This window comes from Anolis sagrei, chromosome X (assembly GCF_037176765.1).
Source record: "Anolis sagrei isolate rAnoSag1 chromosome X, rAnoSag1.mat, whole genome shotgun sequence".
Classification (NCBI taxonomy): Eukaryota; Metazoa; Chordata; class Lepidosauria; order Squamata; family Dactyloidae; genus Anolis; species Anolis sagrei.
Window position 1 is genome coordinate 13,795,013 of NC_090034.1, and position 17,482 is coordinate 13,812,494.

Consider the following 17,482-nt stretch of genomic DNA (forward strand, 5'->3'; position numbering starts at 1 on the left):
TATATATATGGGGAGGGGGGTTGCGCATGTGCTGTAATGTAATTTTGGGTTTGGTTTTTTTTGTTTTTTGGCTTTTTAAGTCTCTTCTACTGTGTTTTTCAGTGTTTTTATGAGTGAAGGTCACTCGTTGGCCTGATAGATGTATTGTGTCCAAATTTGGTGTCAATTCATCCAGTGGTTTTTGAATTACGTTAATCCCGCAAACGAACATTACATTTTTATTTATATAGATATCAATAATGTTGTGTTGCTGTGAGTTTTCCGGGCTGTCTGGCCATGTTCCAGAAGCATTCTCTCCCAACGTTTCACCCACAACTATGGCAGGCATCCTCAGATGTTGAGGGCTCTGTTGGAAACTAGGCAACTGAGGTTTATATGTTGTTGTTCATTCGTTCAGTAGTTTCCGACTCTTCGTGACCTCATGAACCAGCCCACGGCAGAGCTCCCTTTTGGCTGTCACCACCCCCAGCTCCTTCAAGGTCAATTCAGTCACTTCAAGGATGCCATCCATCCATCTTGCCCTTGGTCAGCCTCTCTTCCTTTTTCCTTCCATTTTCCCCCGCATAATTGTCTTCTCTAAGTTTTCCTATCTTCTCATGATATGGCCAAATGGCCTGGAATTGAACATATCAGTGACCAAAGAAATGGGAACATACTCGGTAGTGTAACTGTCTTCACCAACTGTCTTCTTCCATTCATCTGTGGAATTTATATTGTTGTTGTTCATTCGTTCAGTCGTCTCCGACTCTTCGTGACCTTATAGACCAGCCTACGCCAGAGCTCCCTGTCGGCCGTCACCACCCCCAGCTCCTTCAAGGTCAGTGCAGTCACTTCAAGGATGCCATCCATCCATCTTGCCCTTGGTCGGCCCCTCTTCCTTTTGCCTTCCACTTTCCCCAGCATAATTGTCTTCTCCAGGCTTTGCTGTCTCCTCATGATGTGGCCAAAGTACTTCAACTTTGTCTCTAGTATCCTTCCCTCCAATGAGCAGCCGGGCTTTATTTCCTGGAGGATGGACTGGTTGGATCTTCTCGCAGTCCAAGGCACTCTCAGCACTTTCCTCCAACACCACAGCTCAAAAGCATCTATCTTCCTTCACTCGGCCTTCCCTAAGGTCCAGCTCTCACATCCGTGGGTGACTACAGGGAAGACCATGGCTTTGACTAGGCGGATCTTTGTTGCCAGTCTGATGTCTCTACTCTTCACTATTTTATCGAGATTGGACATTGCTCTCGTCCCAAGAAGTAAATGGAATTTATATACCTGTGTAATAATGTCCAGGGTGGGAGAAAGAACTCTTGTCTGTTGGAGGCAAGTGGGAATGTTGCAATTGGCCACCTTGATTAGCATTGAATTGCCTTGCAGCTTCAAAGCCTGGCTGGTTGTTGCCTGGTGGAATCCTTTGTTGGGAGGTGTTAGCTAGCCCTGATTGATTCTAGTCTGGAACTCCCTTGTTGTGTGAGTGTTCCTCTTTATTTACTGTCCTGATTTTAGAGTTTTTAATATACTGGTAGCCAGATTTTGTTCATTTTCACGGTTTCCTCCTTTCTGTTGAATTTGTGGGTTTCATTGGATTTTCTGTGTAACCTGACATTGTGGTTGTGAGAATATTTTTTTTGTGTGTGTCAGGAGTGACTCCTGGTGTGAGAGAATTCGCCGTCTGCAAGGACGTTGCCCAGGGGACGCCCAGATGATTTGATGTTTTTATCATCCTTGTGGGAGGCTTCTCTCATGTCCCCGCATGAAGAGCTGGAGCTGATAGAAGGAGCTCATCCACCTCTCCCCGGATTTGAACCTGCGGCCTGTTGGTCTTCAGTCCTGCCGGTACAGGGCTTTAACCCACTGCGCCACCGAGGGCTTGGTTGTGAGAGTGGTCCAGCATTTCTGTGTTCACAAATAATATTCTGTGTCCAGGTTGGTTCATCAAGTGCTCTGCTATGGCTGACTTCTCTGGTTGAATGAGTCTGCAGTGCCTTTCATGTTCCTTGATTCATGTTTGAGCAATGCTGCTGCATTTGGTGGTCCCTATGTAGACTTCATGGTATACAATTGACTCCTGCAGAGATTCTTGAAAAACTTGAGAAACTGCAAGTCGCTTCTGGTGTGAGACAACTGGCCGTCTGAAAGGACGTTGCCCAGGGGATGTTTTGATGTTTTACCACCCTTGTGGGAGGCTTCTCTCATGTCCCCAACATGGCGAGCTGGAGCTGACAGATGGAGCTCATTCTCGCTCTTCAGTTTCAAGACAGTCTTAACTTTTCTGAGGAGAATCAGAGCAGCCAATGGGAAGCACCGCTCGGGCCACGTGACGCCCAGAAGCCGCTCTTCTCCCCCTCCCCCCTCCTTTCAACGCGTTCACATACAGCGCGCGCCGCTCCCTCAACGCGCATGCGCGCTCGAAGGAAGAGCTCACGCGTAACACAATTCGAGAGGGCGAAGCTTGGCCATCCCACTCGTTCGACTCCCTCGTTCGCCGGAAGTTGAGAGCGGGGAACGATATCTCGGGAACAACACCGGAAGTGTGCTCTTGTATTTCCTTCCGGCAGCTGTTTTTTTTATTATTTTCTGACATGGCAGCGGAGGGGAATGGCTTGCCTTTGGTGGATGTCCCGCCTCAGGGTGAGAGGGAAGGAATGAGGCGGGAGGACCTTTTTGGGTTGGATAAGGGCTAACTAGTTTAAATTAAATCCAAATTGAAAATAAATCCAGAGAAGTCATGCTCCCCATGCTCTATTCTGCCTTGGTTAGACCACACCTGGAATATTGTGTCCAATTCTGGGCACCACAGTTGAAGAGAGATATTGACAAGCTGGAATCTGTCCAGAGGAGGGCGACTAAAATGATAAAGGGTCTGGAGAACAAGCCCTATGAGGAGTGGCTTAAAGACTTGGCCATGTTTAGCCTGAAGAAGAGAAGGCTGAGAGGAGATATGATAGCCATGTATAAATATGTGAGAGGAAGCCACAGGGAGGAGGGAGCAAGCTTGTTTTCTGCTTCCATGGAGATTAGGACAAGGAACAATGGCTTCAAACTACAAGAAAGGAGATTCCATCTGAACATGAGGAAGAACTTCCTGACTGTGAGAGCCGTTCAGCAGTGGAACTCTCTGTGTGGTGGAGGCTCCTTCTTTAGAAGCTTTTAAACAGAGGCATTTCTGCTTTTGACCAGCTAGGTAGGCATGTAAGCTGGAGCTAATGGCGGGTGCTCACTCCGACCCAGGCTCAAACTGCCAACCTTCTGATCAGCAGGATTTTTCTGCAGCACAACAGTTTAGCCTGCTGTGCTAAGCACAGTTTTCACTTGCTTTCTAAATGAAGGCGACCGTTCTAATTTCACTGGGAAGGGAGTTCCACAGCTGAGGGGCCACCACTGAGAAGGCCCTGTCCCTTGCCCTCATCAGCCATGCCTTAGAACGAAGGTGGGACCAAGACAGGGCCTCCCCAGAAGATTTTAGCACCCGGGATTGTTCATAGGGGAGATATGTGTTCGGACAGGTAAGACTTGTACTCGGTAGCAAATTTGACTTGTACTCGGTAGCAAATTGGCAACTAGTGGAGCTGATGCAGCAAGAGGGGGTTGTATGCTCCCTGTACGCCACTCCAGTAAGGAACCTGTCTGTTGGACTGCTTGAAGCTTCTGAGCAGTCTTCAAAAGGAATCCCATGTAGAGTATGTTGCAGTAATCCAATTGAGATGTAACCAGAGCATGGACAACTGGCTTCTCAAGGTACGGGCACAGCTGGCGCACAAGTTTTAGTTGTGCAAGACCTCCCCGGGACACCACTGAAACCTGGGGTTCCAGACTCAGCGATGAATCCCAGGCTATGAACCTGTGATTTCAAGGGGAGTATAACCCCGTCCAACATAGGCTGTAACCCTATACCCTGTTCTGTCTTACGACTGACCAGGTGTACCTCTGTCTTGTCTGGATTCAATTTCAGTTTGTTCACCCTCATCCAGATTGTCATAACTGCCAGGCACCAGTTTAGGACCTGGACAGCCTCTTTCGCCTAGATATTTAGTTATCTGTTTTAACTGTCTCTTTTAATGGTGTATTGTGTTATTGTGTTTCATTTGAATATTTTAACTGTTTGTTTTAATGTTTTATTTTGTTATTCACATGGCATTGAATGTTTGCCATTTTTGCCTTTCACCTTTGGAAGCCACCCTGAGTCCTCTTGGCAGGTTAAAAATAAAGTTTATTATTTATTTATGTATTTATTTTTCCTTTCTCCCCCTCCAAACGGGATGTGGTCCATCTTTTTTTTGTGTCCCCCACAGAATGCCCCGGAACCGGCAGTGACCAGGCAGGCAAGGCCGAGGCCTGCAAGGGATGCCCCAACCAGGGAGTCTGTGCCTCAGGGAAGCTGGTGGGGCCTGACCCAGGTGAGGAGGAGAAGGAGGACTACAGTTTCAGAATTCCACCCATTTGCTCCAGGAAGGGATCTCCAGGGTATTGCTTGGGGAGATAAGCATTTTTGGGGACTACAAGTCCCAGAATCCCCCAGTTTGCCCCATGGTGAGGTTGTCCTAGCCACTGGTTTTGGGAAGCATGGGAGAATGAAAGCATCTTTTTTGCTTTGACGGGGGCATTTTAGGTCTACAACTCCCATAATCCCTCTCCCAGTTGCCCTCTAGAAGGGCTGCCACGGCATTGCTTTTGTGGAAGAGAGAGAATCAAGGCATCTTTTGGGGACTAATTTCCCAGAGCTCTCCACTACCAGCTGAGAAACTGCCAGTTCATTGTTTTTGAGGAGGAGAGGGAATAGATAGAGATGTCTTTTTTGGACTACAATTCCCAGAATACCCACAGTTGCTTCTGGAAGGGCACCTCAATCCTCTGCTGTTGGGGTGGAGAGAGAATAGAAGCATGGTTTTGAGACCGTAATTCCCAATATAGACTCCCCCCCCCCATTTGCCCCAGGGAAGGGCCCCTAGGTTTTTGGGGAAGAGGGAGAAGAGAAGCATCTTTAGGAACTACAAGTCCCAGAATCCTCAGTTTGCTAGGTCCTCTCAGGCTACTGCTTTTGGGGAGGAGGAAGAATAGAAGCATACAGTTGGCCAGGGATTCTGGTAGTAGTAGTTGCTTCCAGCCAGAGGTTTGACCTGGGAAGTCCTTCTCCATTTGTTTATTTTTCCTGATTATTTTGGAGTCTGTTCAGAAATTTTGGCCCCAAACCTTTCACAACTGTCAAATCTAGAGGAAGGGATTCTCCTCATTCTGTTGCCTAGCCTTTTTAATTGTTTTTTTCCCCACTCTGAAGCCATTGAAGAAATCAAGGAGAAAATGAAAACTGTGAAGCACAAGCTGCTGGTGTTGTCCGGCAAAGGAGGCGTGGGCAAGAGCACCTTCAGCGCTCACTTGGCACACGGCTTGGCCCAGGATGAAGCCACGCAGGTCAGTGCCTTTCTTCCAATGCCATTTAAAAACATTTGGATTATTTTGTTATCAGCAGTCACCAAAGTCGCAAAAAAGAAAGCAGGAGGCCAATTCCTACGTGAGAATTTCTCCAACTGAAAAACAGTTTGCTACGTAGTATGGCAGGGATCCATTCCAGAACCCTTCATGTGTAATAATTTTTATATATAATCTGGAATCCTGTTTTTCTTACCTGGAATGCACAAAGGATGCCTGCCATAGATGCAGGCGAAATGACAGGAGAGAATGCTTCTGGAACATACCCATACAGCCCAGAAAACTCACAGCAACCCAATGATTCCGGCCATGAAAGCCTTTAACAACACAATAATTATAATTGTTATGATTATTTCTGGAATGTATATGTGGTTTTGCAATGACTTTGATCACTGATGTTGTGCAATGTTGTTGGACTCAAACCCTGTGATTTCTCTTCCCTCTGTCCTAGGTTGCTCTGCTGGACATTGACATTTGTGGGCCATCCATTCCAAAAATCATGGGCCTGGAAGGAGAACAGGTATAAAAGTAGTGACTGAAAGAAAACCTCCTGCGGTTGGATGTGTTTAGGTTTTTGTGTGGAACAAAATGCTTTTCTTTTTAAAAGTTCTTGCAGGAATACAGTTCCTTTAAGTTGTCTTCAAGACAACCAAATCTTAGGGCAGTGATTCTCAACGTGTATATCCCCAGTTGTTACATCTGGGGACCCACAGATTGAAAACCACTGCCTTAGGGCCAGATTTACTCAGAGGATGTTTGCTCTTGCGTTACTCTGAAGCTGTGGGATGGTCAGTGGGTTTCTATGGCTGAGCAGAGTTCGAACTTGGGTCTCTCAGGTTCCTAACCCTGTACTCGAAAGTATTTAAAGTACAGGCAGTCCCCGAGTTAATAATAATAATAATTATTATTATTATATAGTGTAATTAATCTGGGTTGGCTTATACTTGAGTATTTATGGTAATGTAATTGCAATGGAAAATCCAACAAACGCTACATTCAGCAAAGGATAAGAGGGATCCTCTTGCTTCTGCAGGAGTCTACTGTATACCATGCAGCTGTGGACAAGTCTACATAGGGACCACCAAACGCAGCATTGCCCAAACAATTATCATGGAACATGAAAGGCACTGCAGACTACTTCAATCAGAGAAATCAGCCATAGCAGAGCACCTGATGAACGAACCTGGACACAACATATTATTTGAGAACACAGAAATGTTGGACCACTCCAACAACCACCATGTCAGACTACACAGAGAAGCCATTGAAATGCACAAGCATGTGGACAATTTCAACAGAAAGGAGGAAACCATGGAAATGAACAAAATCTGGCTACCAATATTTAAAAAAAAACTCTACAATCAGAACAGCACAACAACAGAGAGGAAACAAACAAGGACATCTAATCACCTCTCAACAGAGGATTGCTCCAGGCACTGCCAGGCAATCAAATGCTAATCAAGGTAGTCAGTTGAAACATTCACACCTAACTCCAACAGACAAGAGTCCTTTGTCCCACCCTGGTCATTCCACAGATATATAAACCCCTTTTTCCTAGTTCTAACAGACTTCACTACCTCTGAGGATGCTTGCCATAGATGCAGGCGAAATGTCAGGAGAAAATGCCTCTAGAACATGGCCATATAGCCCGAAAAAAACCTACAACAACCCAGGAATTATTATTATTGTTATTATTATTATTATATAGTGTAATTAACCTCATAGTTAACTTCCTCATAGTCACTGGAAAACTAGGCAGTTGGATGACATGATACTTCATACCCTCTTAATCAACAATTCTGTAAATACTCATGGTGAACCGAAGAAATATATTTCAATCTCACAATCTCTGAGGATGCCTGCCATAGATATAGGCAAAACATCAGGAGAGAGTGCTTCTGGAACATGGCCTTACAGCCCGGAAACTCACAGCAACCCACTATTTCAACCTCTGTTTAAATAACAAAGCAAAAGGAGTTGGTTTGTATTTTGACTGACTGTGCATATCTCCGCTCTGTCCAGTTTAAGGGCATCTTAGTCAAGTTCCTCTTATTGCTTGACGTTCTGCTTGCTCTTAGACATTTGTATGTTGGTTTCTTGTTTAGCTGTACAACTTTCTTTATAGGAGAGTTCAATCATCCTGTTGTTTTACATAGTAACAATATCTTATTGCAATATTTCCACTTTCAGGTTCACCAGAGTGGTTCGGGATGGTCCCCAGTGGTGAGTTGCCTATTTTGTAACGTTCTCATACATAGGCTGATGCAAGTCATGTGGACTGTAGCCTTCAAGGAAATGAGAAAGGAGCACACTCCTTGAAGTAGCATCAAGCTTGAAAAAAATATATCTGATACTGTACTACCTGATAGTTGTTTGCTTATATTAGTTGGAAGAATGGGCTTATTTACATAAAACCCTCTCCATAAATATTCAATGTTTGATGTTTTGGAATATAACATGTTATGTTTTTTTAATTTAATTTTAGTTGTTAAGTCATAATTTGTTTTTATATGTTGGATTGATAATTTCATTACTATGGGTGTATGGCTGTTGTGTTCAGTCACTGAATATTTGCCTTTTATGTTTGGAATCCGCCCTGAGTTCCTTCCGGGGAAATAGGGAGGAATATAAATAAAGTATTATTATTACTATTATTAGAAACACAACAAGATTAGTAGACAGCAAACAAGATCATTCTGCTGGCTGTTGTATTGGATCACACATTTGACACTTCCCAAGTGTCTAGGACTGTGTGATTATCAGCGAATAATATGTGCAGATCCAAGTAGGGTGCCCTTTGGCAGCTGACAGGTGGTGATTTTGTCAGCGCCAATTGTTTTTAAGTGCAGGCCAAGGTCTTTAGGCACTGCACCCAGTGTGCCAATCACCACTGTGACCACCTTTATTGGCTTGTGCCAGAATCTTTGAAATTATTATTATTATTATTATTATTATTATTATTATTATTATTATTATGTATTACAGCAGAGTAACTTATTAGCAGCAGCGTGACCCAGCACCAGTAGCCAAAATGATAAAAAGAACAAAATCACACAGACTGATGTTATATCTCCCTTAGGAGGCTTTTCTTTGTAGTAAAATAGTATGATTGCACTATTTACAAGAACAAGGTTTCCGTAACACAAAAGAAGTCCTTTATACTTCCTTCTTTGCTTCCATGCTGGGCTTCTTTCTCATGCAGATAAACAGCTTCGCTCTCACAGAGCCTCCTCTCTTACCGAACTTACTCAGGAGCTTCACACAGTAGCTTTACACACAAGGCCTTGGGGCTTTTCTCACCGAAGCTTCTCACAGACTAAGGCCTATCTCACACTGTGAAGGCCTTCTCTAACAGACTGAGGCCTACCTCACATGGTGAAGTCTTCTCACAGACTGAGATCTTCTCACAGACTGAGATAGGCAAACTATCACAGAGGCCTACTAAGCTACAGACACGCCTGCTTATATAGAACTGCAGCTTTTGTTGAGTTATTGCATCCATTTAACCCTTTCAGTATTTGTAATTAAAAATATTGTATTGTATATTGTATTAAGTGAACTGTTGGGCATCGAATTGTGCCTTTTATAACACGCCCTGAGTCCCCACTAGGGGGTTGAGAAGGGCGGGGTAGAAGCACTCCAAATAAATAATAAATAAATAAAAATACCCAGTTAATTTTTAATATTTCTGACACTAGGTACGATAATGCTTCACTTATTCCAGTGCAATACACACAAAGGGCTTCATATGCAGAATAAAGGCAGTAAAGATAGAGACGCCTCAGGTACAGAATCCACAATATTTGTAATCCACACTGTGCCTTTTTCCCACTCTGAGATGGGTTTTTGTTTTCTCTTTGTTACAAAAGTACGTTGAAGAAAACCTGGGCGTTATGTCGGTGGGGTTCTTGCTCAGCAGCCCGGATGACGCTGTGATTTGGAGAGGACCCAAAAAGAACGGTTTGTATCTCAAAGGGAAAAGGGGAAATCAAGTACAAGTAGCCTGAAGAGTCTGAAGTCACCTTGAGTCCCAGTTTTTGAGAAAAGTCAGGTTCTAAGTAAAGCTGCTCATCGTGGCAATGAAAATAGTGATGCTCAAAGCCTCAAAACATTATGGAGATATTAACATGAAATCCATAACACTTCATAGGGTGATAACATACTAGTAACATCCTTAGTAGGTTTTCTTTTTCTCTGAAATGGCCAAATGGGAAAAAAGCAAAAGCAGGACTATATACAAGTCAGGATCCATCAGAATATTTAAGTATTATTGCTTTCATTCTCAGAGAAGCTTCCAGTAGAGGGCGGAAGAGAACGGCACTCATAGCTTCAATGGGAATGTGAACCATAATATATGTTTCTTTTGCTGCTGTCAGCCTTCAAGTCATTTCCAACTTATGGTTCCCCTAAGGAAGGCATGGGCAAACTTTGGCTCTCTAGGTCAGCGGTTCTCAATCTGGGGGTTGGGGCTCCTGGGGGGGTCATGAGGGGGTGTCAGAGGGTAGCCAGAGACCATCAGAAAAAACAGTATTTTGTGTTGGTCATGGGGGTTCTGTGTGGGAAGTTTGGCCCAGTTCTATTGTTGTTGGGGTTCAGAATGCTCTGTGATTGTCAGTGAACTATAAATCCCAGCAACTACAATTCCCAAAGGTCAAGTCTATTTTCCCCAAACTCCACCAGTGTTCACATTTCACTGACTATTCGTGCCAAGTTTAGTCCAGATCCATCATGGTTTGAGTCCACAGTGCTCTCTGGATGTAGGTGAACTACAACTCCCAAACTCAAGGTCAGTGCCCACCAAACCCATTTATTTGCTGTTGGTCATGGGAGTTCTTTGTTCCAGATTGGTTCGGTTCCATCATTGGTGGAGTTCAGAATGTTTTTTGTAGGTCAACTATAAATCCCAGCAACGACAACTCCCAAATGAATCCCCCCTCCCCCAAGGCTACCAGTATTCAAATTTGGGGGTATTGGATATTTGTGCCAAATTTGGTCCAGTGAATGAAAATACATCCTGCATATCAGATATTTGCATTATGATCCGTAACAGTAGCAAAATTACAGTTACGAAGGAGTAACAGAAATAATGTTACGGTTGGGGGTCACCACAACATGAGGAATGATATTCAGGGGTCGCAGCATGAAGAAGGTTGAGAAACACTACTCTAGATGTTTGGGACCTCAACATTGTGGGAGTTGGAGTCCAAAATACCTGGAGGGCAAAAGGTTGCCCATGACCGCCCTTAGATGAGCCCATCACAGACAAGAAAAACCTCTGAAATGCGTGGGGCCACCATAGGCCAGTAGACAACTTGAAGGCACATGCATGCACAATTCTTTTAGGTAGGTTCTGAGCTTCTGTTTCCTGTTTCCAGGGATGATCAAGCAGTTCCTTCGCGACGTCGACTGGGTAGACATTGACTACCTGATAGTCGATACTCCGCCAGGGACCTCTGACGAGCACCTCTCCGTCGTGCAGTATCTCAGCGCTGCTGGCATCGATGGCGCCCTGATCATCACCACCCCCCAGGCACCATTTTTTTCTTTTTACAATAATGGTTACTAATAGAATGTGGGGAGTCGGGAAGGATAAGAGAATGAATGTCTGAATGTATCTCCCTCTTTGAGCCAGCTAGGATGTTATGATCTCAGTCCTGCCTCTTTCGCAGGCATGACTGGTGGGGATGAGAGACAGGGCCTTCTCAGTGGTGGCCCATCAGCTTTGGAACTCCATCCCAAATGAAATCAGATCAGCCCCCTCCCTCCTGACCTTCAGAAAAAGGCTAAAGATGTGGATGTAGGATCAAGCGTTCAGTTAGTAACCCACAAGAGAATTATGGAATACAGTGTTCCCTCACTTATGGCGGGTGTTACATTCCAGGACCACCCGCAAAAAGTGGAAATCCGCAAAGTAGGGATGCTATATACACACAATCTCCCTGCACCGGGTTGGTCTTGTGATGTAATGACCAAATGTGGGGAAGACTTCCTTGGCAGCCTCCCCTGCCCAGTGGTGGGAGCTGTTGCCCCAGTATCGTCGTGCATCAGAGGCAGGAGGGACCATCCAAGAGAGAAAAGGAAGGCCGAGCCTTCCCTTTCCTACTCCTACTCCTCTTTGTCTCGGGCGGAGCTTGTGGCTGGAGAGCCAGAAAGGAAGAAGCGTGCAAGGGAGAAAGAGAGGAAGGGAAGAAGGAAGACAGACAAACAGAAAAGGGCTGCCATCAGGTCCCACACTCCAGTAGGCGAAGGAGAGAAGGGCAAAAGGGAGGGAAAGGAGGAGAGAGAGAAGGAGGGAGGAGAAAAGGAGGAGGAGGAGAGGAAGGAAGAGGAGGCGGCACTTTGCAAAGGCCGTCATGGCATGGCTTTCTTCTCTTCCTCTTCCTCCTCTTTCTCCCGCTTTCAACCCAAAAGGGCTCCCATCTGCAGGGGAGAGTGAGGAAGAGGAAAAGGAGGAGGAAGCAGGCGAGGAGGAGGAGCTGGGCGAGTAGGGCGCCTGTAGGAGGCGGCTTCCCAAGCTGGCATCTCCCACGATGCACGTGGCAAGGAGAAGTGCAGCTCCAGTGTAAATATATACATTATTTATTGAAAAACTGCAAAACAGCGAGTCCACGAAAAGCGAACTGCGAAGTCGTGAAGGAACACTGTAGTGCAATGATATTTATTTATTTACAGTATTTATATTCCACCCTCCTCACCCCGCAGGGGACTCAGGGCGGATTACAATGTACACATATATGGCAAACATTCAATGCCAAAGACACACAACAGATATAGACAAACAGACAGAGGCTATTTAACTTTTTTCTGACCGCCAGGAGAGCTGTCACTTTCATTGTCCATCTGCGACACTGATGAAGTACTTCCGCATTCCCCGCATGCTTTTGCTGGAGTCTTTTTTATGGCCTCGTAAATTTTGTTAAATTAGCCTCCCCACACATAGGTGGTACCTAATTTTCCTACTTGACAGATGCAACTGTCTTTCGGGTTGCAAAGGTTGACAATAAGCTACACAATTGGTCGGAAGCTCACTCCGACCCGGGCTGGCTTCGAACTCATGACCTTGTGGTCAGAAGTGATCTTAATGCAGCTGACACTCAGACAGATGCGCCACAGTCCTGGTGCAATTATAATTTGGATTACGATTCTAGATAACGTGATTTTAATAACTGTTTTACAGTTTGATTTGCTTTTAATTATTGTTTTAAATATATATTTATTTTACTGTATGTATGTTTATATGGCATTGAATGATTCTCTATATATGTAAGCTGCCTTGAGTCCCCTACAAGGTTGAGAAAGTCTCCTACCGGCTGTTAGGAATTGTGGGAGTTGAAGTCCAAAACACCTGGAGGGATGAAGTTTGCCCATGCCTGCTATATAATATCATTAATTTCTTGTTTTTAAAACAAGATACATGTTTTTTCAGAGCGACCCCTAAACCTGCGTTTAATTCTCCCTCTAAAATCCCACAGGACTTTTTCTCTCCCCTCTGGCCATAAATATACAGTCGCTTGATGCCATTCTACTGCTTTCAAACCCCATTCGCTTTGTTTCCTTATTAAAAGGAGGTGGCGCTTCAGGATGTTCGAAAGGAGGTCAACTTCTGTCGTAAAGTGAAGCTGCCCATCATCGGCGTGGTTGAAAATATGAGTGGCTTTGTATGCCCAAAGTGCAAGGTAATGTGGTATAGAGATGTATATTTTAAAACCCAAGCGTGACTGGTGTCCTTTGCAGGGATGGGTGGGGGGCCTCTTTCTGACTTTGTTGCAATCTTGATTCAAATCAGGGACTGATACACGCTTTTATGGTTGCATATTAACAATAGGTTGCTGTGAGTTTTCCAGGCTGTCCGGCCATGTTCCAGAAGCATTCTCTCCTGACGTTTCACCCACATCTATGGCAGGCATCCTCAAAGGTTGTGAGGTTTGTTGGAAACTAGGCAAGGGAGGTTTATATATCTGTGTAATAATGTCCAGGGTGGGAGAAAGAACTCTTGTCTGTTGGAGGCAAGTGTGAATGTTGCAATTAATCACCTTGATTAGCATTGCATAGCCTTGCAGCTTCAAAGCCTGGCTGGTTGCTGCCTGGGGGAATCCTTTGTTGGGAGGTAGTAGCTGGCCCTGATACATTCTTGTCTGGATTTCCCCTGTTTTTTTAGTGTTCCTCTTTATTTACTGTTATGATTTTAGAGGGTTTTTTAAAAAAATACTGGTAGCCAGATTTTGTTTTTGTTCATGCTTTCTTCCTTTCTGTTGAAATTGTCCACATGCTTGTGGATTTCAATGGCTTCTCTGTGTAGTCTGACATGGTGGTTGTGAGAGTGGTCCAGCAGTTCTGTGTTCTCCAATAATATGCTATGTCCAGGTTGGTTCATCAAGTGCTCTGCTGTGAAAGCAAACATAATCAGGCTACTAGTATTAAAATTACGATAGTAAATAAAGAACAACACACAAAAAACAGGAAAATTCCAGGCATGAAACAATCAAGGCCAGCTAACACCTCCCAATCAAGGATGCCCCCAGGCAGCAACCAGCCAGACTTTGAAGCTGCAAGGTTATTCAAGGCTAACCAAGATGGCCAGTTGCAACATTCAAACTTGCCTCCAACAGACAAGAGTTCTTCCTCCCACTCTGGAACTTCCACAGATATATAAAACCTCCCTTGCTTAGTTTCCAACAGACCTCACAACCTCTGAAGATGCCTGCCATAGATGCAGGCAAAACGTCAGGAGAGAATGCCTCTGGAACATGGCCATACAGCCTGGAAAACTCACAGCAACCCAGTGATTCTGGCCATGAAAGCCTTCAACAACACATATTAACTATATTTCAACATGTGATTTTATGGATGTATTTTGACTATGTTGTGCCTTGCTTCAAGTCTAAAAGGGAGGCGAGTAATTCATTATCATTATTGTTATTATAATTACCATCATGACTATTATTATTATTACTTCTGGAGTGGCTTTATTCTTTCTCCTCTGTGTTGCACATGGCGGCAGATCTAGTAACGCAAAAAGGCCGGAGTTGAATATTTTGATAGGAAAGGTTTGCATGTGTTTGGTTTCCTTTCAGATTGCAGAGTGTGCTTTAACCCTACCTTTGTTTCACAGAAAGAGTCTCAGATCTTCCCGCCAACCACCGGAGGGGCAGAGGCCATGTGCCACACTTACAACCTGCCTCTCCTGGGGAAAGTGCCTCTGGACCCTCAAATAGGTAAATGCGGCATCTCCAAGGCACTTTTCCTCTTTGCTTTGGGTCTTGGAATCTGGGATGTAATGCAAAAGAATATACAGGCAGTTCCCGAGTTGCAAACATCCAACTTATAAATAGGTCACAGTTGAGAACAGAAGTGAGTGAAAGCTACCCCTTGGAATGGGAAGGCGTTCCTGAAAGAGTTACTATCATGGAGAAAAGGGTTCTGAACCGAAGCTTTATCTCCAATCTTTGTTTCCATAATAAGTGATTTTTTTCAATATCCAATGATCCCAGAGACAGAAAGTGAGGTAATGTCTTATGAACAGGGGCACAGACAGTAAAGGAAACACCACAGGTTTGTTCCCCCTTCCTTGTGTGATCCAAAGCTTAACAATGTCACAGATCCAACTTGCACACACATTCAACTTAAGGAGAAACCTACAGAATCTATCTTGTTTGTAACTTGGGGACTCCTGTCTATGAGGAAGAGTATTGCTTTCCTGCCAGGGTGGGCAGAGTTGGCCCTCCAGATGTTGCTGGACTGCAGGTCTCATCACCCATTGCCACTGCGGAGGACGGATGGGACTTTTCCATTCCAGCAACATCCAGAAATCCACAGATCCATCAGATTTGTTTTATTGGTTTCTTGGAATGGTGTTGTGCCAAATTGGGAGCTTGAAGTTAGGTGGGATTCATAACCTTCATAGGATAGTAAAGGAAAAGTTTCCCCTTGACATTAAGTCTAGTCGTGTCTGACTCTGTGGGTTGGTACTCATCTCCATTTCTAAGCCGAAGAGCCGGCATTGTCCGTAGACACCTCCAAGGTCTTGTGGCCAGCATGACTGCATGGAGCGCCGTTACCTTCCTCACATTTGCATGTTTTCGAACTGCTAGGTTAACAGAAGCTGGGGCTAACGATAGGAGCTCACTCAGTCCGGGGATTCAAACTGCCAACCTTCTGATCAGAAGGTTCTGCAGCTTAGTGATTTAACCCACTGTGCCACCATGGCCCTTCTTTGTAGGATATAAAAGTTATATTTCACTTTTGTAAGCTGCCTAAAGTGTTGAACTATGTGGCAGGCAGGCTATATACAAATATAGTCATTTTGAGATGAGTTGTTTCCCCCCACTGGGCAATCTGAAGGCTTTGGGTGTGTCCTGGTGACAAAGGGGTAAAAGCATTCATTCCATGGTTCCTGAGTTAAAAGAGTGCTTCTTTGTGTGGACTTTGCCCAGTTGTCCTTCTCTCTCCCCAGGAAAAAGCTGTGATAAAGGAGAGTCCTTCTTCTCTGCGGCACCAAACTCTCCGGCCGCATTGGCCTACAGGGAGATCATCCAAAGTAAGTCCAGAATCTGGAAGGTGGGGAAGGGCTGTGGGACGGAAATGCCAGCATCCTCCACAGTTGAGTCATATGTGTGCCTTCAGGTCACCTGTTGACTTATGAGGACCCCGTGGAAGTCAAGGGTTTTCTCAGGCAAAGGCTCCTTAGAAATGGCTTTGGCAGTCCCTCTGAAATAGAGCCTACAGTCTCCCATCCAAGTCCTAACCACGACTGGCCCTGCTTAGACCAGATCTGGTGCCTTCGGGGCATTTAATTCTCTTTCATTGGCACTCCTTCCTTTTGGCTGGTTTGTTACATTACAAAGAAAAGTGAGACCTTTGGGCCACATATGACCCAAAATGACTACTGAAAACTTCCCTGAATTACAGTTATGGACAGCATGGTTTTAATAGTGGATGTAATGTTTTTAAAATGCTTTAATGTATATTAATTTTTAAATTCAATTTAAATGTTTGTTTTAATTGCATGTTCATTTATTTATGACATTTCTGCACTGCCTCCCTCACCCCAGAGGGGACTCAAGGTGGATTTACACATTGACCTTAAAACACAATGTACACTTAAATAAATATTAAAATAGAATTAAAAAGTACATTCAAAACAATTAAAACATTTAAAAACAATGCATTTAGAGTTAAACACATAAACTGGGCCGTTCCAACGGTCATTGCATATTGTTCCAAGTCTATCTATTGCACAAATTCTCTAAAGTCTTGGTCACAAAGCCACTTTTCACTCTCTTGTGGAAGGTCAGGAGGGACGGGATTGATCTAATATCCCTGAGGAGTTGTTCTTAAGGCATTGAATAGTTGCCGATATGTAAACTGTCTTGAGTCCCCTTCGGAGTTGTAAATATAGTAAATAAATAAATACACTTGGACTTCTACTTTTGTGTGTGTGTGTGTCAGGAGCGACTTGAGAAACTGCAAGTCGCATCTGGTGTGAGACAATTGGCCGTCTGCAAGGACATTGCTTAGGGGTCACCCAGATATTTTGATGTTTTACCATGCTTGTGGGAGGCTGCTCTCATGTCCCCACATGGGGAGCTAGAGCTGACAGAGGGAGCTCATCCGCGCTCTCCCCGGATTCGAACCTCCAGCCTGCCGGTCTTCAGTCCTACCGGCACAAGGCTTTAACCCATTGCGCCACCGAGGGCTCCACTGAGCCACAGGCTATTATGTCTAGACCTCTAGTCTCTAATACAAAACTATCACAAAGCAAGAGGGTCACATTTCACCTCTGTTTCCTTCACCTTTTTGCAGAAATCCAGGACTATTGCATCCGAAACCAGCCTCATGCGCAAGAGAACACTTGAGCAACGAGGAGGGTTTGAGGAGCCATAGGAAAGCACCCATCACCTTAAGCCTGTCTGTATAGGAATGCGTAAATCGTTTGATTTTTGGAAATAAATGAAAGTTAATTAATGCCTGCTTGAACTGTTTTTTCTTTTCTTTTATGGACAATGGTACAATGTTTTGCTACAAGAGACAAACTGAACGCTTGAACGGTCTCAGTAACTGTTTTTTC

General features: G+C 44.5%; 1 protein-coding gene across 1 annotated transcript; it reads left to right on the top strand.

Moving 5' to 3' along the window:
- The first annotated feature begins 2,514 nt into the window (after positions 1–2,514).
- On the top strand, positions 2,515–17,379 carry LOC132782094 (cytosolic Fe-S cluster assembly factor nubp1-A). The gene is made up of 11 exons (XM_060786766.2): positions 2,515–2,619; positions 4,281–4,385; positions 5,264–5,397; positions 5,867–5,935; positions 7,606–7,638; positions 9,285–9,375; positions 10,791–10,945; positions 12,981–13,091; positions 14,528–14,630; positions 15,869–15,952; positions 17,218–17,379. Exons 1-11 carry the CDS (start codon positions 2,571–2,573, stop codon positions 17,268–17,270), a joined length of 987 nt encoding a protein of 328 aa, XP_060642749.2. The 5' UTR covers positions 2,515–2,570; the 3' UTR covers positions 17,271–17,379.
- Positions 17,380–17,482: the final 103 nt, after the last annotated feature.